General features: G+C 32.4%; 4 protein-coding genes across 6 annotated transcripts; 3 read left to right on the top strand and 1 right to left on the bottom strand.

Moving 5' to 3' along the window:
• Nucleotides 1-653: 653 nt before the first annotated feature.
• LOC129910464 (uncharacterized) lies at nt 654-7,444 on the top strand. Its single transcript, XM_055987863.1, has 2 exons — nt 654-1,507; nt 6,220-7,444. The coding sequence occupies exons 1-2, from the start codon at nt 1,153-1,155 to the stop codon at nt 7,146-7,148; spliced, it is 1,284 nt and encodes a 427-aa protein (XP_055843838.1). The 5' UTR covers nt 654-1,152; the 3' UTR covers nt 7,149-7,444.
• A 337-nt stretch (nt 7,445-7,781) lies between these two features.
• Nucleotides 7,782-9,170, bottom strand: LOC129910465 (peptidoglycan-recognition protein LF-like). The gene is made up of 2 exons (XM_055987864.1): nt 8,763-9,170; nt 7,782-8,253 (listed from the first exon to the last, which is right to left on the bottom strand). The coding sequence occupies exons 1-2, from the start codon at nt 8,958-8,960 to the stop codon at nt 7,873-7,875; spliced, it is 579 nt and encodes a 192-aa protein (XP_055843839.1). The 5' UTR covers nt 8,961-9,170; the 3' UTR covers nt 7,782-7,872.
• Nucleotides 9,171-11,528: 2,358 nt separating this feature from the next.
• LOC129910252 (peptidoglycan-recognition protein SD-like) lies at nt 11,529-12,348 on the top strand. Its single transcript, XM_055987552.1, has 2 exons — nt 11,529-11,787; nt 11,857-12,348. The coding sequence occupies exons 1-2, from the start codon at nt 11,602-11,604 to the stop codon at nt 12,238-12,240; spliced, it is 570 nt and encodes a 189-aa protein (XP_055843527.1). The 5' UTR covers nt 11,529-11,601; the 3' UTR covers nt 12,241-12,348.
• A 2,515-nt stretch (nt 12,349-14,863) lies between these two features.
• LOC129909254 (large proline-rich protein BAG6) lies at nt 14,864-25,349 on the top strand. 3 transcript variants are annotated; one of them, XM_055986312.1, is made up of 13 exons: nt 14,864-15,114; nt 15,419-15,561; nt 19,388-19,505; nt 19,566-19,750; nt 19,813-19,944; nt 20,001-20,558; nt 20,618-21,110; nt 21,184-21,237; nt 22,892-23,357; nt 23,416-24,080; nt 24,148-24,296; nt 24,627-24,815; nt 24,889-25,349. In XM_055986312.1, the coding sequence occupies exons 2-13, from the start codon at nt 15,496-15,498 to the stop codon at nt 25,222-25,224; spliced, it is 3,411 nt and encodes a 1,136-aa protein (XP_055842287.1). In that variant the 5' UTR covers nt 14,864-15,114; nt 15,419-15,495; the 3' UTR covers nt 25,225-25,349. The 3 variants fall into 3 exon arrangements, with proteins under 3 accessions (XP_055842287.1, XP_055842286.1, XP_055842288.1); XM_055986311.1 differs by having other exon boundaries at nt 14,864-15,561; XM_055986313.1 differs by lacking the exon at nt 21,184-21,237 and having other exon boundaries at nt 14,864-15,561.
• Nucleotides 25,350-26,604: the final 1,255 nt, after the last annotated feature.

Genomic DNA, 26,604 nt, shown 5'->3' with positions numbered 1-26,604 from the left:
CTTTTTCACTTTTTGGGCCAATGTAGTTAAGACAGTTAACAGTGGTAAAATTTTAATTGGCACAAGTAATTAATGACAGTTTAGTGACAAATTTCCGCATACCTTTATGACCGGGCCATATGTGAAATTGAAAAAATGTGTTCTTTTTCAATGAAAATAAAATTCTTCCTATTTCAGAACAACAGAAAATGCATTGGAATGGTCAAAAAAAAAAAGAAAAAACAAAAATAATAAAATAAAATTAAATAAAATTGTATTTATTTATAAATTCAACATCTTATAACAACTTCTATAAAGCCTTTTTATAACATCCAATGTAAGTGATAGTTTTCTTAGCGAAGCTAAGGCCTCCATAAGGTCGTTTTACGCTGTGCGTCACAAGCTATTTGCTGTAAAGCCCCGCAAAGCAAAAAAATCCCCATGTGACTACAGCAAGAAAGATCGTCGAATGTAAACGCAAAATAAATCGGTTCTAGTGTGTCCTCCGACCTAGTTTCCATGATCCACAAAAAAAGTACTAAACCCATCCAAAAAAGCACATGAACTTGAAATTTTTTCTTATTAGAAAAATTGTACCAAACACTTTCCACATATATACACGTTAAATTCAGCTAATCCAGCACCACTATCTATCTACTTTTCTCCTTCACACATATGTAATCAGCTGATTTCCGGCGAGCGAGACCAACCACATCCAACGTCGTTGTTTTTTTTTTCGTGTTGGAAGCAGGAGGTAAACAAGAAATTTTCCTTTTGTCATCCCAAAAACCAGCAGCAGCAGCGACAGAAAAAAAAACTCCAACCAAAACGAAAAAAAAAGAATACAATCATCACCCAGAAAAAAACTCTGCTGCTGCTCTAGAAATTTATACATACACCCTAAATACATTTTCCAATTCCACTCTTCACACAATAAAGAAAATAAAATGTATTAAAATTTTCATTAATTCGCTTAAAAAAAGCGAATTAAATTTTGTAGAAAAATTCTCTCTAAAAAACAACAAAACGTTTTCCAACAAATATTTTTTTTCATTCTCAATTACACACGACACAAAAAACTCAGAAAACCAAAAAAATTAGAGAAGAAAAAAAAAAAAAATAAAAATTACATAAAAAAAATCCATCCAAAACCAAAAACTTGGAAAAAAAACTATGGCCATGGATAATCTGAAATTTAAATTCATCGGAGTTCTGCGAGAGGACAATGCGGTCAACATGAATAACCTGGCTGGGATTTTGCATTGCAAACGTCGCCTCGAATGGACACGCGAATGGCTGCGAAAGAACCAAAACCAATTCACTGCTAAAGAAAACATTCTCAAGGAAATTCAATTCCGCAGCAATGAAATCTATCATCTGAATTGCTTCTTCGACATCACGGAGAAGCAATTTCGATTTTTAGTTAATAAATTGGGACCACTCATTACAAATTATCAGCCACATCGCAAGAAGAAATTCTTTAGTGCTGAGGAACGTTTAGCTATAACGCTTAAATATTTAGCTACAGGTAAGTTTTTTTTCTCTAAAACCATTTTATTTCATTTAAAAAACATTTAAAAGGGGCATTAAGGTGGTTGGTTATTATATTTGGTTGGTCATTTTTTGATAAGGGCTGTGATCTTTTCTGTTTTTTTTTTTTTTTTTTTTTCTCATTGAGCTATCTCTTCTGTGGGAAGAGATTTACATAATGCACTTTGATCCCGGATTGGGAATTATTGAATTATCAAAGACGTCGACGACGATGGGTGGGGTGTGTCCTTTTCTTTTCTTTCTGTCTTCATTGTCATCGTTGTCGTAGCTAGATTTTGGATGAGATTTACTTAAGCTGAGAGACAAAAGCCCTGACGTGAATCACGTCACGCACATAGAATTTGAGTTTGTTATTTTGTTGTTTTATCTCGTCAAACAAAAATCAACAACAACAAACCAGTCCCAACTCAGCAGAAGATAAATAATATTAGTCCACAAACATTTGATTGCTTTTTTTAGTTTGCAAAAAAATAATAAAAAAAAAATCTGCATCAAGTTTAATTGAAAGAAAATCGATTCTTTTCCAAGGGATGGTTCTCTATTAATTTTTTTTTCTTCTGTTTCTGAGATATACCTAATAGGGGGGTGACTTTTTTTCTCATTTTGAAAAAATGGCATTTTTTTTTAACTCATTGCAGTGCATTTTTAGTGTAGGTATACTATCTATATGCTTTTTTTGCAAAGTTATCATCAGTAGGAACAAAAAAAAATGTTTATCAGAAAAAAAGGTTACTCTGTGTCGTCATCAACATCTTTCTCTCTTGTACTTGGGATATAATAGATTTTTTGTTTAGAAAAAAATTAGACGAATTTATATTATTGATATTTAGGTTAGTATTTCGTCAGGTTATTTAATATAATAACAACGCAAAAGTCATTAGAGAAGTAGAGATACTTGCTTATACACACACGTTCAACTAGTAAAAATGTTTGTTGTTGTTTGAAATTATTATTATTATGAGTGTTGTTATGGGTGTGTGTTTGTATGTGAATTGGTATTACTCTGAGTTGGCTAGAATAGACACAAATTAATTAAATATTTTATTGATGTCTGGTAGAGTGATGATGACTGGATTGGAATATTCAACCCTTAGCCCTTGAGTGAAGTTATTATTTTTTTTTTTGTAAATTAATTAAGAAATTATTGAATTTTTAATTAGTAAAAGTAGGTGATTATTATTAATTTGATTAATATGTATTTTAGATACATTTTATTCTCTTAAAATTATGAACGTTTTTAGTTGCATTGTAATCGAAAACAAAGTGCACTGGCTCGCACGTATACACATTTTGTTTTTATAGGTCTGGTAGTTTAGTATTCATAGTAATTTAGAAAATTTATTAGGAAAGGCGAATAGCTATTAAAAATAAAATATTTTATGTATGTTAAATTAGAAACTTAAAGATAAAGTTCTCAACTAAAAAAGTGAAGTACATATCTTTAGTTCTCGTTTTTAATTACCTCTTCTAGTGTTAGGGACTAATAGAGCCGAATCTTATTTATAAGATGGGTACTCTTAGCTTTAGCCAGGATGGTATGCGGAAACTCTATTATTATAGTTTATTTTAGCATTTTCAACCTTCTGGATTTAAAGATATGTCTTATATAGTTTTCTTGATTTTTTTAAATTTCATCTTTACATATTTATAAATTTATGTTTATTAAGTTGAATTAGAACATTTGGCCTTTTCAAGGTTTCATACATTTTTAATCTACATACAATTTAAAAAAAATGCACGACATGGTCTTATGTTAAAAATTGCTCAGAATATTAAAGAATATTTTTTTTTATTAAAAACAAAAAACTTAAAAAATAATATAAAATTTGGTTTAAATCTACAAAAACTTCTATAAATGTTTTTGACCTCTATAGAGTCCTTTAGTTGTATAAAAAAAAAATTTATAAAAAAATTAATTTTTCTTATGTCGTTTTCGATTGGTTTTACTCAAGGATTCACTCATTCTGAAATCCAATAAAACAGTTTGAATCGTTTCCACTCAATTCTGAAAGTTTGTATCGGTGTTAGTGAATAATCAAATAAAAAAATTTTAATTTTGTACCAGAAAATTTTGTTTGACATTTATTTTCTATGTATAAGTAATTTTGAGTCGGTTCTGATTTGAAATCGAGAAGAGAATTTTACTTCTGAGAAGCGTTTAAGCTGTCATGTTTTTGTGAATAAAACGCTTTCAGAAGGCTTCTGAATGATTCCGGACGCTTTCGGACGGCCAATCGAAAACGACATTAATTTTAAAATTAGAGTTATTTAAACGTTTTTGTAATTTTTTTTTTCAAAATTTAACTTTTTTTGAAAAGCTTTATGTCGTTTTCGATTGGCTCTCCGGAAGCGTCCGGAATCATTCAGAAGCCTTCTGAAAGTGTTTTATTCGCCCGAGTTTGACAGGCAGAACGCTTCTCAGAATAGAAATTCTCTTCTTGATTTCAAAACAGAATTGAAATAAGAATTCACTCAGATGTCAAAAAAAAAAAAAAAACACTCAATCAGTATTTTTTTGTTTTTCATTCAACAATTTATTGTTTTCTGAAATTTAAATTAATTACAAATCAAAAATGGATTAATTAATGGATAAATTACCATTTATTTCGAATAATAATTCATAATTTTCCAACTATAACGCCATAATTTTCGTTTGCAAGGACAAAAATAATACAAATATTTGACAATTGAAATATCAAACAAATAAAAAAAATAGAATTGAGTGGAAGCGATTTGACCTGTTCCATTCGATTTCAGGATGAGTCAATTCTTGAGTGAAACCAATCGAAAACGACATTAGTTTTTCTTTGCTTTATATAAAATTTAAATAATTTATAATGATTGTAATTTCAATTACGTCATTAGAAAAAAATATTTGGTACTCAAATTGTAAAATTAGAAGAATGTAGCTGTTACATGATTTTTTGTAGTAGCATTATCCGAGTCGGCAAGCAATGCCATTTTTTAGCTCTCAATAAAATCTATCAGAAAAAAAGAAACGTTGTGAAATTGAATATTTTTTCCTCATAGTCGTTTATGGCGATAAGGAAAATTATGTCAGTTGGCAAACCCTACAATCTACCTACCCCCTGTTTGGGTTACGTGTTCAAAATTGACAACAATTTCACAGAAAGCTTTTTCATTCATCAAACTTTAAACAAACACGTTCTTTGCACATGTCTATTTGAACCTCTGCTATTTCTCTCACTTATTGCTATGGTCGTTTCGCACCGTTTGATAAATTTTGGCAATGTTATCGTCAGCGTTAAAAAATTTTGGAAGTCTCGGTCCTTTACCATCGCCTAAGCTGGTACGGCCAAGTTTAAATTCAATTATTCAGAGTTTCACTTCGCCGTACTCAGCATGCCACTCATCACAAGATCAGTTGCATGTTTTAAATTTAATTTCCAATACAAAAAAAATGTTCTGATTTCCTTCTTATTTTTATTTTCCATTAATCCAATTCATTATGTTAAAATGTCATTTTTTGATGTGGACGCTTTAATTCCTTGCAGAAAAAGATTTTTTTCTGGCATACAAAAAAGGTCATTAAATTTAGGATTTTTCTGTGAAGTTTTAGTTTTAAATATTCGGTATCATGATCAAAAAGTTTATTTTTTAAGAGCTGAAAGAGAATTAAGTTTTTACTTTATGTATATTCGAAAAAAAGCATATTTAGTTACTGTTAATTTTCAGAACTGTTACTCAGTAGACACTCTGACAATACCGAAGAAAACGATACTCCAAAGAGCCTTAGAGCCCCCGAAAACTACAAACTTTCTATCGGCCGATAGTTCAGTCGGTCTCTTAATCAGTATGAAAATGTATGAAAGTGCGCACACTACAACGATTAAGTATCGGCTGATCAAAAAGTTCGTTTGAAAGAAAAAAAAAGTTTGTTTTGCTACACAATTGCATTCAAACTAAAATATTTCATACCGACTCGACTATTTAGTCGGCTGCCTGTACACACACTACGAGCCCAACCCGACTAAACTATCGCCCAATAAAAATGCTGTAGTGTGCGGGGGCTCTTAATGTGAATAAAAAACGTCTTATTTCCGCAAAAACCTTGTTTTATTCTACGGTCTTCAAAACCTCCAAATTTCCTATCACGAGAAACATCAACCTTTTTAGAAGAAAACCACGAGCTTTACCTTTTTAAATATTTGTCTTTAGCATAGAACATATTTAAAAAAAATGTTTATAAGAAGTTATAACCCTTACAATCTAATATGCTATCAACTCTGTGAAACTCCATTGGAAAAAAGGCCTAGGGTCTAGGCATATCTCTGCCTATATTTCCACATGCACTAATGATCTCACTTTGAACCTCAGTGAGGATTTTATGGCGCAGCTATTTCTACTCAAGATAGAACGTAGTGATACACTATGGGTTCAAATCCTAGATTTTTTTTTGTATTGTATTGCCTTTTGCGTGAAATTGGCAAATCCTCCAAAGAGAGACTCGGCAGAAAATTGTAGGCTTCAATTCTTTTAAAATTATTACACGCACAAAAGAATTATTGAGGTTTGAGCTTGCGTTACCTATAATTGTATTATCAATTCAAATATTATATCTATATATTTTGTTTATTCAATTTAAACTTTTTTAATAAATATGTATGTAAATAATTGCTTGTATTTTACTATTTTTTTTAATTTATTTTATTTTTTATCTTTAAACAGGCGAGTTCCATTCATGTAGAAACTACTGTTTCCGAGCATCAAAACCTGTGATATTGAAGATGATCGGCGACATCTGTATGAATATTTATGAAACACTGAAGGATCATTTCATTTCCACCCCAAAGACTGAAGAAGAATGGAAAACCATTTCCAACGCGTATTACAAAAAAACTCGAGTTCCAAACTGCATTGGTAGTCTAACAATGAAACACATTACGTTCAACAAACATCCCCTCAAGCAAAGTGATGGCGAGGACACATTAATATTTACCGGCATCGTAGATAGCAATGATAATTTTGTCTACGCCAATGTCGAACCCAGTCCTAATAATAGCGAAAAAATATTCGAATCATCCACAATCAAAGGCCTAATAGAACAGGATCAAATGAACTTGCCAAAACATCCCGACACCGGACCAAATTACTTCTTTGTCGGCCACGGTGCCCTGCCAGTTAAACCATACCTCTTGAATACTCTCAAGTATGTTCCATATAGCAGTAGTGAAAGTTCCACGTGGTTCAATTATGGTAGTCCCGAATACAAATACTGCTATGCCATGGATCGAGTAGAATACAACTCGGAGAGCGCTTTACGCATGTTGACTAATATATTCCCGATTCTCTCAGCGCCCTTTCGAATCGACAGTGAGAATGCACGAAAGATTACTCTCGGTTGCGTTGCTCTGTATAACTTTTTGAGAAAGACAGAACGTTCGTTTTTCAAAAGCTCCGAGAAAATCAAATGCGAAGAGGAATGCATTGTCGGCGACGAAGAAGAACTCAAGGAACTCGAAGAAAATAGCCCCAATATATCCGATTCGATGTGCCTCAAGGTACTACGAAAGCAATCGGGTGATGATGAATTGGCTGATGTTGGACGAAAGTGGCTAATCGAATATTTTTCCGATCGAAAGAATCAGATTTTTTAGATATGGAATTATAATTAACAAATTTAATTAAAGAAAAATATATTTATACGTTTATATATATTATTACAAAAATATATATTTACGTTTATATGTGTACTCGCTATCTTCCACCTTGATAATTGAGTTTGTTGGAAATTACTAGTTGTTTTATTAATTCTTTTTTAAGTTCATATTTATATACAATCATTATATTTTCAAAACAAAAACAAAAAATAAAATTAGCGTTTAAATAGGAGGAATTAATAAAAATGATGGAATACATTTGAATTTCCAGTATTAAAAACAAAAAATTCTAATACATGTATTTTTAACTACGTACTTTATTTATTTATTTTTTTTTCTTTTTTATTGATGCTTTTTGGATTAGGGTAAAAAAAAAACATAACGAAGAAAATCAACAAAATTAAGCAAACAACCATTTTGTAGTGGATTTTTCGATCATTAATTCATCAAAATAATTCTCTTCTTAAACAAAACAAAAAATACTAAATAAAAATTTGATTTACTCGAATAAGGCATTTTGTACTGTTGGAAACTTTAGCGGATTAAAAATATGAAAAAAAACTTTAAATGGTTTGTAAAGCTCAAGAGGCTTACGGAGAGTTTTAACCGGAAGCACACATCTAAGCATGATTAGTATGAAATAGAAGAATTTTCCGTTCCGACGGATGCCTCGATAGGGACGAATGCTTGCTAAATAAAAAAGATCTATGGCTCGTAAAATTCAATCTTTATTCAAGCATTGCATATATTTATTAGATGTGTTCAAGAAACCATCAGTAAATTTATTTGTGATTAAAATATTTTCCGAACAAAGAACTTTCGGACTTGAAATCAATTTTCCAGAAGACTTTGCCTGCAATATAAAATGCTGAACTGCGCTAACTTGTGTCTCTGGAATTGGATTGTTGTTTGTAAAATTTCCAATTAGACCTATCCAGTAACTGGTTTTCATAAGCTTTTCAGAATCTTCTGCACTTTGAAGTAACCATCCCCGTCCTTCGTAAATGTCTCCTTGGCTACTAATTAGAAAATTATATGCGATGTCATCATTATGCAAATTATGCTCGTCTTGGAGAGTGCGGATAAGGTATTTGCAGTTGGGCTGGAATACAAAAAATTAAATACGAATTATTAAAAAATTAAACTCACTCATCTATTTAAGTATGCGGATCGAACGAATGATAAATGCAATGGAACTAATCATCAATTTTGCTTAAAACGCTAGAATTTTTTTTACTTCACAAGCAAAAACAAAATAATCTTCTGAGCTTGATTAAGGATGGCTCTCTCATGTGTAGGTATAGATATCTAAATTCCTTGGTTGTACCCAAGGAAGGTCATGAAAATTAATTATTAACAGAGATTGGTATTATTGGTTTCATGATAATCGGCGAAAGAATTTTTTTGTAAACAAAATTTTTAATGGTCACTGTGGCGTATGCTTAACTTTTGTTTCTATTAAACAATGGTAAATAAATACTAAAAAGTATTTATTTTTTTAAATGGTGTTTTGTTAACAGACATTTGATGCTAATTGGTGGTATTGGTATTGGAATCTTTTCAAATATAATATCCGAAAAATCTTGGCCAAATTCTAAATAAGCAACTTACTTTCATTACACACTCTTCAGTTTTAGTGTCTGTTAAAATTATGTTTTCAGCTGGTAAGTCTAATTTATCAATTGGCGTTATAGGCGGTTGTGCTAACCATTCGTGACGAGTAACCATTACAAGACCAAAACAAGGTGCATTTTGAGTGACATTTTCCTTACATTCGAAGATTTCTGATGATTCTGCTCCGCCAATCATTTCTGGAACGTCTTATTATAACAAGATGAATTAGATCACTTAATATCCAAAATACGTAACAATTAATACTTACTTATATTGGAAAATAAAACTACAATGAGGTAAATGCTAAAAATTGCTGAAGCCACAAGTAAAAGACTGATCATTACACTAATGAACCGCATTTTTGTTTTTAATTTATATTTAAACTCTAAAGCTAGGATCTGCTTCTTAACCTAACAAAAAATTGACTGATTAACTAAGCAGCGGGAAGAATACAGGAACTCTGTTTGGTTGGGCATATATCTTTATCTTTTTTTCTGATATCTCAGTGCGAGGTTAAATGAAATGGAAATATTGCATTTTTATTATTAGAACAAATAATATGCAGGTACAAAATTGACAACGATTTTTTTTATCTAACAAATATGACTGTATCATATCAGTTCAGGAATCGCTAAAAGGTTTATCTAAGAGGTTACCTTTCGTTTGCTATTTGGGTTCATTTATAAACCGTCATTATTTTAATAATGCGAGTAGCCAAATTTTATGTGCGAAGTTATTTTAATATTATCAAAGGAATGGAGAACAATTTATAAAATTAACATTTCACTTTGACTTGATCCATGATCTTTGCTGTAGTTGTATAAAGTCTCGAATTATGAAATGTGAACCGTGGCTTATTCATTTTTCAATTCGAATAAGCTAATTAGGAAACAATAATCTCGTAACGTATAGAATTTTGGTGAAGAAACACATTCGATGCCTTAAAAAATAATCGTTGTTTTATATAAATCTAAGTATCACGTTTAAACTTTAATTCTTATAACGCTTTTTAAAACATACCATTTTTTTAAGACTGCGTAAGGTAGGTACTAAAAAATCATGATGAAGCCTCGTAGTATTTAATAAGAGCTATTTGTTCACGTTGCTGTTTTTTTTTTTAAATTAATCTTTCCAAAATTTTAATAAAATTATCTCTCTATCTGATATATGTACATACATTAAGGTGCTTTTTTTTTAAGGTGACCATCGATTTTTCAAAATTTTGTTGGGAATACCAAACAAAAAATTGTCTAAAATTTGAGTAGGTTTGAGTGATTTTCTTATGCTATTTGAACGAGTCAGAAACAAGTTACTCAGAATTGAAAGATCTATAAAAGTGTCATAGGTGACTTTACTGTATCTTCGACCAGTCACGAAAGTCATTTTTTCATGATTTTTTTTTGTCTTTTTCAGTCTTATTTCAAAAATGGTTAATTCCATAATAAAATTGTATATTACAAATTTATAGAGTATTCAATTCCCTATAAAAAATGTTTTCGAATTGAATCTCTGTTATTGATAGTTCTCGAGATAATAAGCTTAGATTTGAGCTTTCAAATAAAAAAAAGGGTCACTGTGGTGTATGTGTAACATTTTTTTTTTTAATTGAGAATTGATATTAAATTCACCGTTTTTATATGTACATATATGAGATGTATATGGAAAGAACTTCGTGGTCAGGGCATAAACTAGTATGATGGATGTTATTAGATGTTATTTTAGTTTCATCTCGTTCGATCTAAACCCGTCATCACTAACTGCAAATCAAAATGCACCAACAGTGGGATCGATTCCTGGCAGGGCCATGTGAAAATAAAAAAATGTGTTCTTTTTCAATCAAAATAATTTTCTCATCATTTCAGAACAACAGAAAAAGCAGTGGAATATCCAAAATAGGAAAAAAACGAAATAGAAAAAAATTAAAATAAATAAAATAAAATAGAAACAGAAAGTAGAAAATGCTAAATAGAAAAAATCAAAAGACAACAAAAATAATGAAATGAAATTCCATACATTTTTTTTATGCATAAATTTAACATCTTATAACAACTTCTATAAGGCCTTATTAAAACCTTCTAGGCAAGTAATCCAGTTTGTGTATTTGATAAACCTCCTGCAGGAAGACCTCCGTAAGGCCATTTAAAGCTGTTTGTCACAAGCTATTAACTTAATTTTATACAAGAATTCGTTATTGCCTTGAAGAACTAAGTTTGGTTACACTCTCTTCTTGTTATCTTTTATGACAAGCTACTGCTCGATACTAGAATTGCCAAGATTTTTGGTCTGGTAGTGTAAAGTTTAAAAGTCACGTTAAAAAAAAACTATTGTTCAAAACATAGTTTAAGATAATGAGGTCAAACCTTTAAGAAAATAAACAAATGATAAAGTGTTTAAAACACAAAAGCTTACCGGTTTAACGATCAGTTCAGGTAGTCAGTTGATATAAAAAAAAAAAACAAAAAAATGATTGTCTCTTGCCGCTTAAGATCTGTAGTATCTAGTATCTACTGTAATTAAGTATCTATTGAATATGAGTCTATTCTATCTTTTTTTCAAGTTCGTTTTTTTTTCGGGAGAAAAAACTCTTGTCTCCATATTTCAATTAATTTTTGTTTGTTATTACTTTCAGTTTATTCTGCAGAAAAACAAAGTATAGGTATCTATCACACTTATTCAATAAAAAATGTGATTCCCCAGATGAAGTATTGATAAGGCCATACAAATGCTTAATAAATAATATTGGCGATCATTGGGAAAAGTTTAAATACACGACAGTTTCAGTTGTGTTTTTACCCGGTGCAGTCATCAGAACTATTTTAATTAAAATAATAAAAAGATGACCAAAGTAATTTTAGGTTTTTTCCTTTGTCTTGCTTGGACATTGAGTGCTGCTTGTGGACTAACTATAGTTTCAAGAGCAGATTGGCACGGTCAAGAACCGGATGGAGAGATTGATAATCTAAAATCTCCAGTAAACAAGGTCATAATCAGTCATACAGCATCAGGATCCTGCAATAACAGGGTAAAAGATGAACAAAAAAAAATGATTTAAAACCATTAAATCTATAACTCTGATCTTTATAACACACAGGCATCCTGTGATCATAAGGTGAAAAGTATTCAAAAACAACAAATGGATGTAATGGGCTTTAGCGACATTGCATACAATTTTCTTATCGGAAACGATGGCAACGTGTATGAGGGAAGAGGTTGGAACAAAGTTGGAGCACATACTAGGGGTCATAATACTGATAGCATTGGTATATCATTCATTGGAATTTTCGATTCTGAAGCACCAAGTGAAGATGCACTTAATATTGCAAAAGAATTAATTGCTGAAGGTGTTCGCAATGGAAAATTATCAGCAAACTACAAACTATTTGGTCATAGGCAATTCAGTTCTACAAATAGTCCAGGGGATTCACTGTATGCAATAATTAAAAAATGGCCCCAATGGAGTAGAGGCAATCGATAAAAATTATATAGATACGTGTCATAATATATCGTAATAAATGAATGTGTAATAGTTTGTATTTCTTTGTTTGGAAATAAACAAATTCTATTCATATGTGATAAAAATGAATTGAATGCGTGTTTTTTTATTTTATAAATTTATAGCTTGTGCTGACTTATTGTGAGGCATATCGTCTCAAAACGCAAATTTTGTTCATATTCGGCTCAACTTATGAACGTTTTTTTGACAAATATCAATGTGAAATAAGAAACTGGGATAATTGTTTCTGATAAAACTATTATTATTTTTACTAAGCTTTAATTTTTTTTTTGTTTGATGATTTTGTATTGCAACATAAGTCATCAAATCAAAAATCATACTTTAACTATCAATATCTCAACAACGAATCACATTAAAGAAAATTTAAGAATACATTTTTAACATCCCATTAATTCTCTATAAACAAATAAAGTCAACTTTTGTAAAAAAAAATTCATTACAATATTTTTTTACAATATTCACCGCCATTTAAGCAATATGGACATACTTCTCACTTTTACAAAATCAAATTCTTTTGGGTTAAATTTAGCATTTTGATAATAAATATCGTTAAAATTTAAGATGAATCAAATAAAAATGAAAACTTTCCAAAAAAAAACCATTTGTCCATATTTTGAAAATATTTAGTTTTTTTTTCTTCACTACCACGGTCGCAAAATTATGCCATCTTCTTCAAATCCAGCTGCAACATACAAACATTTCTTACAAAAATTAATAGTATAGAAGGAGGTAATAAACGCGTTTTACTCTTATGTAAATGCTGAAGCCCAAAGGTCAAAATAACCGTACCTTAATAATTATTAATTAATTATAATTGAACCGAATTAAGCTAAACTGGAATTTAAAAAAATTAATTGTAATAAAACATATCGATACCTTCCCGTAAGAATGTATTAAGCGACATTTTTAAAATTGTTCAGGAAACGCAAAAAACAAAATTATTCTGTGAAGAAATGTATGGGCTGCACAATTTTATTTTCTCTCTAGTTTCATTTGCATACATGATAAAACAACCAAAATGGTACCAAAACGTGGCGCTCAACTCATATAGTATATTTCCACATCAAAAAGTCATTTTCGAAAAAAATGTCGCTTAATACATTCTTACGGGAAGTTATCGATATCTAACTTCTAAACTTAGAATTGGATTCGAGGCAGTTTACCTACAACTAAGTCGATTTTAAGATCATAGAACTTTTTACATAAGGCAAAATTGTTAATGTTTCGTGTAGAAAAAAAAAATCGAGGTTTTAATCAAAACCAACAAAATGATGGATAAAAAAAAGTATATATGCCCCATGCCGTCCGTCGATCTGTGCGTCTATGCGTGTCCATCTGTACATCGAGCTAGGGCCTAAACGGATGGATGGATTTGCTTGAAACTGGGTACAGATAATTTTTGCGTAATTTCCTTGACCCATTTAAAAAATTTTTTTTTTAATATCTCCTTTTTAACGCATCTCCCATATACCGTTTTCGAGGTATTGCAATTTTCTCGAAAACGGCTTTAACGATTTCGATTAAATTTGGTGTACTGCGTTTTTCATTTTTCTTAAAAAATGCGGAGAACGGAAATATGGCATTGCCGTTTTTTGCAAAAAACTAACATATTTTTAAGGCTTGTAATTTCATCAAAGCATAATCAAATTTTAATAAAAATTTACAGACGGTTATTTCGTATCATTTTGAAGTGTAAAATGTAAACGGGTCAACATTTCCGTACGAAACATCTTCATTCGACCAACTGCTTTCTATTCATCCCAAAATAATAAAAAGGGTGGCCCTTTAGCAGTGAGTGCCCGTATTGATTCAGTTAGAAAATCATTTACCTCTAAAGGTTTTCTTCGATCCTTCAAACCTTATGATGCGCACAACGATGCCGTTCACAAAATCAGTGCTATTTGCGCAAGAGCCTTAAAATATCTTCCAAATCCGATTACAAACTTTCCAACTTAGAAGAAAAGTTTAAAATTCTAGTTGCTTTTTTCAAGGATTTCAAACCTTCAGTACCAAATTCTCAAGTGCATGAGATTAACACTGTTTCATTGAATTATACAAGTCCCCAGTTGATACAACCGTATCTTTCGACGCGCTTAAGAAAGCCCACTTACCACCCAATCTACACATTCAGTATTAATACCTATGGTTTAATCCAGAAACTGATACAAAATTTAACGGACAAACAGCGTTTCCTAAAAGTTCAACAATTGTTACTGGAATCAATTTTTTTTTTTTTTTTTTGCGATCATACGTTAACGTTTTGACTATTGCTCTCTCTATTTAATTAGTAGAAAAAATAAGGACGCATAGCAACGAACGTATGCCGTAGTTCGACCTCTGGAGTGAACACCGTTGCATGAATTCCCCTATTATCCTATTTGGTGATATTTGATGCAGTTAAAAAATTGTGTTTTGTTAACGAAGGTTTAATTTTTTAAAACAACCACGTCATTTTTTATAAAATGCGTCCACCCATGTGTTAGCAGCTTAGGACACAAAAATAACAAAAATTTTCATTTAACCATCCACAAATTTAGATACCACAAAACTGCCACATGTAAACCCATCATATTTAATAGTGGAAGGAAACTGAAAAGTCAACCGTGCCCCAAAACTCCAACCGTACTTAGCTTTGAATTAATTTTTCTACTAGAAAAACCAATTCTATTTCAATAATTTTACATTTAAAACAATAATAAACCAGTTGGAAATATTCTGCAAGTGCTATTACAAAAGCGGAAGTGTTTTTTCACGGTCTATTTCATATTGGAAAAAAAACAGACCATCAAACATTTTTTCTTTTTTTCTACTCCAAGTCATCTTGTGTCTAGTTGTGTGAGTGAGTGTATGGTGTGGTGACAAAAATATATTGGTCTCTTTTTTTCTAACAAAAAAAAAAGTAAAAACGAATACAACAAAAAAATATAACAAACACCCATAAAAAAAGGTGACAAAAAGTGACAGATCGGTTTTGAGGTTATGTTTTGTGACCACTATCGCTATCAGTTTGCAATTTTCATCATCTCTACCACATAATTATTTTTTTTTACTCGACAAAAGGAAAAACCAACAAAAAAATCGTCCTTTTTTTCAAATTGAAAAATTATTTGATAGAAAATATAAATAATCCTTTTTTTAGTAAAGTGAATCACAAAATCCAATAAAACCAATAAGAAGAGAATTTTCAGAGGAAGGAACAAAAGAATAAAACTCAAAATGATTATAAATCTTAAAGTGAAGACTCTGGACTCGCAAACACATGAATTCAGCATTGACAATGAGGTAGGTTGTTGGTTTTAATTGTTAATCCTCTATTTAATCGATTTTTACTTTTGAAAATGCATTTTTTTCCTGTTCAATCGCATAGCTACGTGATGAGGTTTTTTTCTTTTTTTTTTTTTTTGATTCACTGGGGTGAGTCACATCATGGTTCTACCTAGTATACATAGAAATGGCTGGCTGCGACTGGTGGAGGAACTTTGGCAATAATCGACGAATAAGGAGAATGCCAAAATTTCTGTGAGAAAACCAAACAAACTGAGTTTTGGAATAAACCAAGAGTTGAATGAGTTTGGCGTCAGGTTTTACTCATGGGTATATGACTGAGAAATAGGAATTTTTAGAGCAGCAAGATTGATTCTGCACTTCGTATTTTTTTTTTTTTGTATTTTATTGAGAAAAAAAACTTTATACTTTGTGGATTTTTGAGCTGGGGAAGTGAAAGAAAATGCGCAATTTCTCATTCAAAACATTTTTGGATTTCTATATTTAGGGATACCTGCCTCAATGGGGTTGTTTTGTTATTCGGGATTTTGTTTTTTTCAAGGCTTTGATATTAATTATCTGAAAAAATGTAAACTTCATTTGATGGCAATCATTTTCAAGATAATTTTCATTCGAACGAATTCGCGCTTGCAACTTGAAAACGTTTGCAGACAAAATACCCACCACAGTATATCAAAATGGTTATTGTGATATGCTATTCCGCCAGAGGTCTGGGTTCGTATTCCAGCCTAGACCTCCAGGAATACCTACTGCCTCTAGCGAGGAATTGAAAAACCCTCCAAGAGTATCATATTCATTCATCTTAAAGATCTCTTAGAACATGCCTTAAACAAGCCAAGAAATTGGATCGGTGTGGATTAGATGTTAATCCTCACAAAACGGATCTTTTCCTCTTCTTCAGGAAATCATATAGAAGCCCCTTCCATTAAAGATATACCGTATAGGTATCACTTATAGATAAAAACTTTAGTGAATCTCAACATTAAAGAAGGAGTAAAAAACGTCACAGTGGCAGTGTAAAGAAGCCATGAGAAATTACTCATTGACTGTACACTACGGTTATCAGACCAATTCTAACACACGGTATGTCAGTATAGTGGATGTACTCTTGACAAAAACCATCATTGTGATTAATTAAGCAAAGCCCAACAGTGCAGGGTCATAAGTCCACGGGCCAAAAGTCCATAATGGACTACTGACTCACTTGGGTGGGTTATAAGTCCACAAGTCAATTATGGACTTACAACCCACACAAGGGTGTTAGAAACCCACACAAAAGTGAGCCAGAACTCCCTAATGTCGAAAAAGATGTGGAAGGTGCTTAAAAGATATTAACATGTAAACAATGTGGGAAAGCTCAATTTTTTTTCAAGTATATTTGTAAATTGATTTTTTATTTTTTTTATAATTTTTTTTTGTTGAAAATGTTATGTTTTTTTTTAACTGACTTGAGTTTCGTTTGTAAAGCTTATTGAATTTTCGAAAACTCGCACAAAGCAAAGAAGAACAAAATTTTGTTCAAAAGACTATTAGTTTGGAGTCTCATAGTGATAAAGTTTTGCCCACGGAAGAATCAATTTTGAGGTGTGAAAATAAAAATTTGCGCGTGTAAACTATTGCTAAAACAAGATGTTATAAATAAAACAAATCTTAGGTGGAATAATATCATCAAATGCATAGCGACGAAACAGATCACAGGGCTTCAAATGTTTAGTATCTCTAAGGAGATCACAAATTAGGTCTGTAATAGATGTCATAACAGGACACTGTCTAATAGGCAAAACCTTAAAAGTCCTTTTTAATTAACAACGGTTTTCATCTGTTCGTGAACTGTCCGTTCTCATTTCTTGGTCTTGAGAATGTGTATCAGGTACCTTCGCAATTATTTGCTGCCATCGCACTTCACATTCCAGCATCTTCGGCATGATGTTCTTCGGGCTTAATACACCGATGTGTCTGTATGTCCTGACGGGGAGATTCCCATCTGCTATATTTAAATACAGTCTGATACATGTTGTCTGTATTTGAGTCAGAAGACATCTTTGGTTTGGTCGGAAAGCATAGGCTGGACGAAAACACAAATGCCAAAAATATCAGGCTGATCGACGCGTCTCGCCATCCCTGTCAAATCCGTTCGCTGGATGAACATGAACCTCAAGCAACTAGATGTGCGAAACTGAAGATAGCTAGCTAGGGACCGACTATAGAGGCTTGTTTTTTGATGTCGATCCATCATGGACTGTAACCGCTACCTTAGTAAGAAAGTAAGTAAGACCGTTACCGTAAGACCGTATGGAGCCAAAAACACGATCTTGGTTGCACTTGCACGGTTCCATTTATTTAAGTGGTCCAATTTTTTTTCAACTCGGAAGGGTGATTTCAAAATACGACTGATAACATTAAAAAAAAAGCAGTGTAATAAGAACAACGCAATGAGAAAAAAAAAAAACAGGGGCAACACGAGAAAAAGAAACGATTGAGGATTGATTGCTACAGGATTGAGCTGCTACAGCAGCTAAGAGAAGATCACAGACGTAGATCTGAACTAAAAAATCGACTGATTAATAAATCTTTTGTTTGAAAAAAATTGTGTATAAAAACAAAATTCTCTAAGGCTAGGCGCACACATGCGATTTCAGTCGCGCGATTATTCAGTTGCAAAAATGGATCACAAGGATTTCAATGCCTGTGAACACACATGTTTCCCGCGATTAAAAATTTGAAAATTGTGTCGACAGTCATTGAAATTCTTGTCATCTAATTTGCGACTGAATAATCGCGCGACTAAAATCGCATGTGTGCGCCTAGCCTAACGCCCGATATTTATTTATTAAACATTGCCCGGTAGAAAGTCTCTTGTGTGCGGTTGCCCTAAATGTGAAGAAATAATTATTTAATATTTGTGTCCCCTAGAATCAAAAACAATCTATACCACTTTTTGTGAAAAATGAGTTAGAAACGCAGTTTATCTCAATTTTTCAACCTCTTTCTTTGATTGTGGTTGAAAACTTTCAAAGCCAACTTGTTCCAGAGTTAAACATTATAGAAATATTATGGTTTGCATCAAAATGAATGTATTCCATATTCTTTGAGAATCAAAACCACACTATTCCTGATATAAAGCGAAATAATTTTATTGCTAAGTTTCAAAACTAAACTATTTCTATGCATGACTTTCAAAACAACTCTATTCCAAAATAAATTGTTAAATACTTTTATAACGCGTTGGGTGACAAAGGAAAGCATAGTCAGTTTAAAATCAAAAATACATGTTTAATTCGATTCAGAAGTTGTTTTTTTAATAAAGCGGAACAAAGTGCTTACGTTTTTTCAAATAACTCAATAAAACAAAAAGTGGAATAGATTGTTTTTGAATCTAGGGGACACATTTAATATGACGTCTTTCTGGGTTGGATTCGAAAACTTTCCGGGACGGAGCATTGTTTTACATGAGCTCCTTATAACCTTGGAATCCTAGGGTCTGTAATTTTCTTGATTAGTGTCCTTGTTAAACCCGAACAGTTCAATGTTGTATCTTATTTTCCAATAATCCTCAATGCATAAGGGACCAAAAATCGCTTACAAACTCGAAACCACAATTTAAGGCGTTTACATCCGCCATCGTCAAAGTCCATGACTCTGCACCATATAGCAGGACTGGAATGATGAGAGCCTAGTATAAGGACACCTTAGTTGCTCTAGGGAAGGCTTTGCTGGTCCTTCATCCCGTTGTATTAGTTTCCTCTATTTGAAAATTCAAAAATTAAAAACTAATCTTATGCATAAAAAACCCTTCAGTAAAAGCACTTTTTTTTTTTTGTAGATAACTATAAGGCAATTTAAAGATAAAATTGCCGAGAAGACAAACATTGCGGCAGAGCAGCAACGTATTATTTATTGTGGACGAGTTTTGGCTGATGATAAGCAAGTCAAAGAATATGGTAAAATTGTTTTTTTTTTGTCTCTCTTTTCTTAATATAATTATCTAACCGACAAAATAGATGTCGATGGAAAAGTCGTACATGTTGCTGAAAGGCCTCCGCCATCTTCTAGAACAACAACGAACACAACTAGCGGAGTTGGAATTAGACGCTCGGATTCTCGAGGAATGCGCAATTCTCCTCTTTTCCGAGCATTGGATGGCATGGTAGTTGGTGCTATGGCAATTCCAATGAATGCTGGAGTTGTAAGTTTATTTGCTATCATACAAATTTTATTACATATATGTAACAATGTATTTTTTTAAAGCAAAATCCACAAACAACAATCAATCCATTAACTTCATCTTCGTCATCTTTCTGCATGAACCGAATTACTGTTGCCAGACACATGCTTAATTGTGCCAATAATATTGCAGCTTATTTGGAAGATCCAGAAAGGGTAACACACGATTACAATTTTAATTGAAACTTAATTAAAAATGACTAAAATTTCAGGGACTTAATAACACATCACTTGATATTTTGGCTCAAGGCCGTTGGACTATGGAATCAACTGTCGTCGAAGTTGGCATTACTGATATTCAACAAAATAACACTCAAAATCTTGTCGAAGCTTTGCAAGGTGCTGTTTCAGCAGCTTTACGTCAGAATGGCAATGCCAATGTTACAGTTGTTCAATTGCCAACTGTATTCAATGGATCTGAGACATCTGATACGGATGCTCCATCTTCAAACAGCGGTGCTAGCGATTCAAATGCACCCGTTGAACCAATGGATGAGACTACATCGGAGAGTACTACCACAAATGCTGAGGCAGAAGAAAATGCCCCTGGACTTGAATCAACTGAACCTAGCACACAGACAGACGAGAGTGCTCCATCAGCAGCTGCATCATCAACTCCAAATGCCGGTCAGAGTCCAAGTCGCCAAAGAACTGGAACACATGTACTGGCTCAGGTTATTCAACAAATGAGAACAGTCCAAGCTCGTTTGAATCCTTTTATTGATCAGTATTATGAGTTGTTGCAAAATGAACCAACATTTGAAGAAAATGTAAGAATTTCAAATATAATGATGATTGTAAAAGAAATTATAATATTTTTGTATTTTAGGATACAACAGGTCGCGAAAATTCTCAAAGACTTTTCGATAGAGTCTCAGAGGCTTTCCATTATCTTTCTCATGCTCAGCATGCTATATCTGATTTAATGTTGGATGTCTCAAGACCAGCACCACGTTACTTATGTTGTCGTCCAATTTTAGTCGAACAAAGTGGCTATGTTAGTTCGAATAATTATACTACATACAGTCCATCAGGCAATGGGCCAGTTACAATTCAAACTGGATCATCAACTCCAAGACAACAAGCAGCAGCAGCCGCCGCTTCGGCAAGTTCCTCGACACCAGCTGCATCATCTGCAAGCTCAACTCCAGCTACAGCTACTGCTGCTTCAACATCAGCATCTGCTGATAACTCATCTGACAATAGCAGCAGTGTAAGTGGTGGTGGACAAGGAGCAACTGCCACACCACCAACAACTCCAGCTAGTGCTCCAAATGGAGTACAATCTGCTAATGCATCTTCACCCATTGCAGGATTATCAGGTTTGCTAATATTATAATACTGTATTTTCAAGGTTTTTTTTTATAAAAAAAATATTTTAAACTTTTTTTTTAGATGAAAATGAAGTTGAGGTCGTACTTAATCTTGCTCCAAGAGCAGTTTTCGTTCGTACGTTTGTTTATTTTTTATATGGTTTTGTTTTTGTTTGTTGTGAGTGGCGAATTAGAAAAAGTTTTTCGTTTTTCAAAGTTTCTAACCATTTATGATTCATTCAGGGACAATTATGCAATCATTTTTTTTTGTTTTGTTTTACTGAGTTTGTGGTTTATTTATTTTTCCATGAAAGATTCATATTAGATTTAGAGATTTTAAAATAATAATTAAAAAAAAAAGCTAACTTCAAAGAATTCTTGATACCCTTAGGGCCTTGATTAAACGATAATCGACTGTGAACAAACCGGCCCTTAGTTTGTTACCTTTAGTTTGAATGGTTTTATAACATTTAAATAATAAAAATTTACAAAAAGAAGTTGTGAAACCTTTTTTCCAATACCATTTTTACATTATGAAGTTCTCGATACCCACAAATCAATATTCACATGTCAACTACTTCAATTCAATGAATGTCAATGAAATGGGTAATGTTTCGATTGACGTGAGGCATTCCTCCAGTATCTAGAGATCAATGGAAGATGGGAAAATGTTAAGTCCAGTAATTCTTTATGAAAAAGAAATTCTTCTAGTATCTAATTCGATCCACAGTTTAAGGTGCAATACCCTTTTGACCCCGGATATTTCATAATGTTTTGAATTAAGGTGACGCTACGGTCCTTAAAAAATATTGTTTGTGGTCGGAACAGTTAAGAAATATTTATTAAATAAACAAACAAAAGTTGGAAGCTTTTTCGTATTTCTTATACTTACATATACTTCAGTGTACTAAATTTCATGAATTTTCATCAAGAAATGTCCATGGAAATGATTTTTGAAGCCAAAAAGCACCATTGTCCGGCAAAGAGAATAATAAATACCCAAAGCGTTTTTGAACGAAAGATTTGTATGCCTTCAGTGACGTCATGACTTTCAATGATTGTATCAAATTCATTTTTAATTCTTATTTGGTAAAAATAAAAAATTTACAAATATTTACATGCGCCACCGCGGTAGGACCGGTGCACCGGTCCTTAACCAATTTGAACCAATTTTTTTTCTACTTAATATTTAGCTTATATAAGTGTTTTCGAAAGTTATTATGTTCAAAAAATAATATACGATTTGAAATTTGAAAAAAGTGTTTTTCGGCCCACTCTAACGGTCATATGAAGTTTAAAGTTTTAGTTCCCAATGTTCAATGCGCAACGACCCGTTAGTACACACATCAAGATTTTATTACCCTTTCTTTTTTCTGAGCAAGGTCATAAACTTTTAAAGATAACACAGTCTTTCCAGGTCATTTAAGAGTTAATTATTCGCTATTTCGTTATAAGGTCTGTTTTCCTTTTAAACCAGCCGATCGGGATGTTTGGTCTGGTCCCATATCCAAATGGCTAATTTTATTCTTATTTGATTATATGGTAAGATAAATATTTTCAGCTTCATCATACGCTAAGTTGATTGGAACATGATCTTTCGCAATTTAGATTCTCAAATTACTTTAGCCATATTTGAATAGGGTTTTTTAGCGGACCCAAACGTTATTATAATTGTTTATTTTTGTTTTGTTTTAACAAGTTTTTTTGTTTAACTATTAAAAAAGCGTTGTTTCGAATAAGTTGTAAAGAAAAACCTGCAAAATTAATTGTGAACTTTATTATTTCTTCAGCTAATCATCAACTCCAAGTGGCACGACTTATTCAAGCAGTTGTTAATTCAGCTCCAATTGATGCAGACTTTCATGTTCAAATTAATGCACCCAGCATTCTATCAATTGGTGTGCCATTGAATGCAAATATGCGTGCCCAAGCATCACAATCCTCCTCTGCTACAGCTCCAAATAGTACTCAATCATCATCATCATCATCATCATCATCATCGACAACAACAGAAACTTCTTCAACAGCAACAACATCGTCATCGGCAGCAGCAGCAGCATCAAGTACTGCTACAACAGGATCAGATTCGAATACAACTTCAACTGGTTTAAATCAGGCTCGTGTTGATACAACCACACATCCAACCACATCGACTCAAACACGCTCAACAGCTCGTCCACAAGTTCAAGTGTCAAATATTCCATCGGCCTGGAATAGTCGTGTGATACCAGCAAATATGCTATCATCATTTGATAGGTAAATCTAACTAGTAAATAGGTTTATGGTATTGTGACTAATTTTTTTCTTGTTTTAGATTTTTACCCTGCAACAGTCATCACATTCGCGATAATGAAGCTCGTGAAAATGGCACCAACAACAACAACAACAGTGTAGGTCAACCCTTCACACCACCACGTGTGCAAAGTCGTTTCATACGTCGCGTTCGACGTCCCAATTCGACTTCTTCACCTGGCAATTTGGATGGCATTAGCATTGCATCTTCTGCCGCATCGCCACGCTCTGCATCACCATCGGTGCGTAGCAGCAGTAGTAGCAGAGCAACTACTGCCGCTGCTGGTGCAAACTATACACGCAATTGCTTGCGAAATCAACTAATATCTTTTATCGGTGCGACAATGTTTGATGGTTCGCCAGTATCCGAAGTTGGCATGTCGGCAGCTGTCGAAAAAGCTATCCAATATCTAAATGAAATTTTAATCTTTCTGCCTCAATACGATACAACAGAAGAATACAATTCAAGGGCTTCGGTTGAGAAATTGGTTCGTTTGAGTGTTCCCTTGATTGTAAATCTTATCAATGATTCAACAGAAAGTTTTAATTTCGAGTCCCGTTTGCGTGCAGAATTCAAAACATTATTCGATCGATTGTTTGGAATTCTTTTCGTTTGTGTGGGACAAATCAATGCGGAGTTGTATTGGGCTCAAATAAAGAATATTGTCTTGCTTGCAATTCGTAAACGTAAGATTGATTATTTTTAAACCAAAAAATTTATTGTTTTTGTAATAATTGATTTGAATTATCTCAGGTTTTAAAGGTGAAGCTTTGAGCTTTTTGAGTATTCAGATAAAAGACCGTAATTCCGATTCTGTTACCGCACCATTACTGGAAGATGTCAAACGATTCTTAGTTTCAAAAGACCCCAAAAATAAGACAACATCAAATAATGAAGAAATAGTAAGTTTGTATAGAATTGCATTGTATTTTTATTTTACTCTATTAAACTTAATTGATTTCCCTAACAGTTCCTTATCTTCGCCTTACATCCTACCTCTCGCCGTATCTCTTCTCATCTCCTCTAGTTCAAATTCTTCTTCCCCTCACTTTCACCCCTATCCAGCTCCCCTTTCCCAATTCTTCTTCTATATCCGCCAATGGTCTCATCGAACATCCCTGCTTATTCCCGTCCAAAAATGTTTTCCCTCATCACTCCTGCAGATTTTACTCTACCCATCTTTTCTTCGTAGACTTTACATTTGATCGAAATTAATAATTTTTTTTTTCAAGCCCATGGACATAGATTCTCCTCCAGGATCTTCTTCATCAAGTAGTCACTTTGAGATGTCGACTCCACCACCTCAAGCCGAAGAAGAACTTCCACCAGTAATTGTTGGTAGCCATCCTTGGCACCGAAACTTTCCAGCATCTTGGCTGCCAGTTATTACACGAGATATTGCCCTACACCCACGAGATAATGTATGCTTTTTTTAAACTTAATTGATCTTCCAAAGAACATCGAATGATCTTTTTATCTTTCATCAAAAAATAGGTTCCACAACCACCATTTTCAGATGCATACATTTCGGGAATGTCAGCCAAAAGGCGAAAGCTTATCCAAAGTACGAAACCACCACATGATGTTAAATCATTGTTAGCTGAAAGTGTCCGACGTGCGATCCAAACGACTGGTCTACAAAATCCATCCTCATCGAATCCTACTCAAAGCGCCGATGAAATTTCCAATGCTATTGCCACAGACACCACAGTGCAAGCTTCTTTCTGTGAAACCATTCGTTCTGGTGTTAAGGAACGTCTCAAAACTGACACTGACTTTAAAGAAGACAAATTTCCACATACATCGAAATATTTTAATAAACAAAATTAATCAATATTTTGCGCACTCAATTCAATCATACAAAACAACAAATAAACAAAAAAATGAAAAGAGAAAAAAAAACATACACAATTTAGTAGATGAACACAAACTAAAAAAAAACTAAAAAAAAACAAGATGCAATTCCGAGATACTATCTAATCCTTTTTTAAAGGAGAACCGGACAAACAATTTGTTTGTTGAATTCTTTTAGCATTTGTTGTCCTACGTTTTTTCTATGATATATTTGGAATTATAATATTTTAAATTATTTACTTTTGGTGTTAAAAAGTTTTTTTTTCTAAAATCTAAATTGTATTCCAATAAAAATACAAAACAAAGATTATTATATATTTATATATTTTTTAATTTTTTTTTTTTGTGTATTTTTTAAATTGTTTTTTATTGGTTTTTATATTTTTGTGTTTTTTTTTCTGGTATAGTTTGTTCTTCTTTTTTATTTAATTTAGTTTGAGTTTGTTGTAATTTTATAGAACGATTAACAAATTGAAAAAAAAAAAAATATTAATTATTGTTACTTTATAAAAAAATTATTATTACATTTTTTCTGTTTTGCTGGATGACTGAACATGAGGTTCTATTGAACGTGATTACAGTTTAAGAAACAAGAATTACATTAAAAATTATTTAAACAAGAAAAAAAAACTTTGTGTAATAATAGCAAACACTTAACTTTTACTTAATAAAGTTATAAAAAAAAAAAAAAAAAAAATACATACATACATAAACAAATAAACATTTTTTTATTTAAAAAAGACTACAATGTGGTTAATATATAGAAACATAAAAGGTGAGTCATATGAAAACCTAGTTTGAACATGTAGCTTCAGCTGTTTGAATTCCTTTGGGCCAACTTCAAAATTCCAATATAATCTACCTTATCAACACCAAAGCTATGCAACGTGGTTTTTGGGTTGCCAACCATTGAATAGAACGATATAAGGGAGGTAAGTACCAAAAAGATAGAGCGTGTAGGTTGAGATTAAATAAGATTGCCCTTCCCAGCTAAACGGGGAGGAATAGACAACCCCGTTCCATACAATTTTCTTTCTTATCTTAACTAAACCTACACGCTCTAGCTTTTTGGTACTTATCTCCCGTATATCGTTCCTCTCAATGGTTGCCAACCAAAAACCACGTTGCATAGCTTTGGTTTTTCATAACTTCGGTTTTGCATTTTTTCGGTTATTTCTAATGGTTGCTAGAATTTCCCCCACTTATTTGAGACTAAAAATAATTTGACTTAACTCAAGTCTTGCCTGGAGAAATGGACAAAGAAAAAACATTCGAAACAAATTTTTCCAACAAAACTTTTAAAACGCTTGTAATAATGAAATCTAAAAAAAAAATAGTATGAAATTACCCCAAAAA

Source organism: Episyrphus balteatus, chromosome 2 (assembly GCF_945859705.1).
Source record: "Episyrphus balteatus chromosome 2, idEpiBalt1.1, whole genome shotgun sequence".
NCBI classification, from domain to species: domain Eukaryota; kingdom Metazoa; phylum Arthropoda; class Insecta; order Diptera; family Syrphidae; genus Episyrphus; species Episyrphus balteatus.
This window is presented reverse-complemented; position numbering and strand designations above follow the sequence as displayed.

Bases quoted from the DNA above. Each gene is read 5' to 3' on its own strand.
- LOC129910464 (XM_055987863.1), top strand. From the start codon at position 1,153: ATGGCCATGGATAATCTGAAATTTAAATTCATCGGAGTTCTGCGAGAG. The intron at 1,508-6,219 runs GTAAGTTTTTTT...ATCTTTAAACAG, and splicing joins GCTTAAATATTTAGCTACAG to GCGAGTTCCATTCATGTAGA.
- LOC129910465 (XM_055987864.1), bottom strand. From the start codon at position 8,960: ATGATTGGCGGAGCAGAATCATCAGAAATCTTCGAATGTAAGGAAAAT. The intron at 8,254-8,762 runs GTAAGTTGCTTA...TTTGTATTCCAG, and splicing joins CTGAAGAGTGTGTAATGAAA to CCCAACTGCAAATACCTTAT.
- LOC129910252 (XM_055987552.1), top strand. From the start codon at position 11,602: ATGACCAAAGTAATTTTAGGTTTTTTCCTTTGTCTTGCTTGGACATTG. The intron at 11,788-11,856 runs GTAAAAGATGAA...TATAACACACAG, and splicing joins CAGGATCCTGCAATAACAGG to GCATCCTGTGATCATAAGGT.
- LOC129909254 (XM_055986312.1), top strand. From the start codon at position 15,496: ATGATTATAAATCTTAAAGTGAAGACTCTGGACTCGCAAACACATGAA. The intron at 19,506-19,565 runs GTAAAATTGTTT...CCGACAAAATAG, and splicing joins TAAGCAAGTCAAAGAATATG to ATGTCGATGGAAAAGTCGTA. The intron at 19,751-19,812 runs GTAAGTTTATTT...ATTTTTTTAAAG, and splicing joins TTCCAATGAATGCTGGAGTT to CAAAATCCACAAACAACAAT.